The sequence below is a fragment of the Buceros rhinoceros genome, unplaced genomic scaffold (assembly GCF_000710305.1).
Source record: "Buceros rhinoceros silvestris isolate BGI_N320 unplaced genomic scaffold, ASM71030v1 scaffold7325, whole genome shotgun sequence".
NCBI lineage: Eukaryota > Metazoa > Chordata > Aves > Bucerotiformes > Bucerotidae > Buceros > Buceros rhinoceros.
In genome coordinates this window covers 120,006-120,715 of record NW_010413351.1, presented here as the reverse complement: position 1 = coordinate 120,715, position 710 = coordinate 120,006, and the positions used below count along the sequence as shown (strand labels likewise).

At 50.7% G+C, this 710-nt stretch overlaps 1 protein-coding gene across 1 annotated transcript in view; it reads left to right on the top strand.

The window, feature by feature from the left end:
- The window catches only part of TBCD (tubulin folding cofactor D), a gene marked incomplete at its 5' end in the record, with an annotated part of 93,904 nt that overhangs the window by 90,027 nt on the left and 3,167 nt on the right, over positions 1-710 (top strand). The window contains one exon of the mRNA XM_010136695.1: positions 380-467. Within this exon, the coding sequence (XP_010134997.1) occupies positions 380-467 (88 nt within the window). The remainder of the gene's footprint in view (positions 1-379; positions 468-710) is intronic.

Here is a 710-nt window from a genome sequence, read left to right as displayed (position 1 = left end):
AAACCCCGGTGGGAGCCGTAGCCCACGTTTCTGATGTGTCTTTCACTCTGCCCTGCGCCACACACGCGCGGCTGCCCCTCTGCTGTCTGTGAGAGCTTGATTCACACGTGGGGTTTAGCGCAGACTGTGGTGCTGCTGGTCAGCAGCTTTAAGCCGTGTTTGTACTTGCCGTAGCTGTGTGGCAGCTCAGGAACCCGCTGGCATCCCAGTGCGCTTCCCTCAGTGTTTGCTTTCCCACACACTTGGAACTGCCATTTCCTGGGGCAGCACAGCTTCTCCTCCTGCCCCTTGTCCGAGACCCATCTTCAGTCTGGTCCTCAAAATGCTCTTTGCAGTGCAAAAAGTGCAAACAAGACCTGGGGGTTTTTATCTTTTCCAGGTTTTGTGGCCTGATTCAGTTTCAAGGAGACATGAGAGAGAAGGTTTTATTTCAGTTGTTTCTCCTCCTTTGCCACCCGTTTCCTGTAGTAAGTATTGAAGACATTGCGTATTTTATTTAAAATACTTCCTACAAATAAGAAACAACGTGCGTTAAAGCAGCATTGTTTTTAACAGATTAATGTGCAGGATGTAGATGGGTTTTATTTCTCAAGGGTCTGCTCTCTGGAGTGCTGCCACCGGGCACTTGCAGCGTTCCTGGCTGGCCCACATCCCGCTCTTACACCTCCTGGACTGACTGCTGTAAACCCGAATCGATTCAGGGGCCAAAC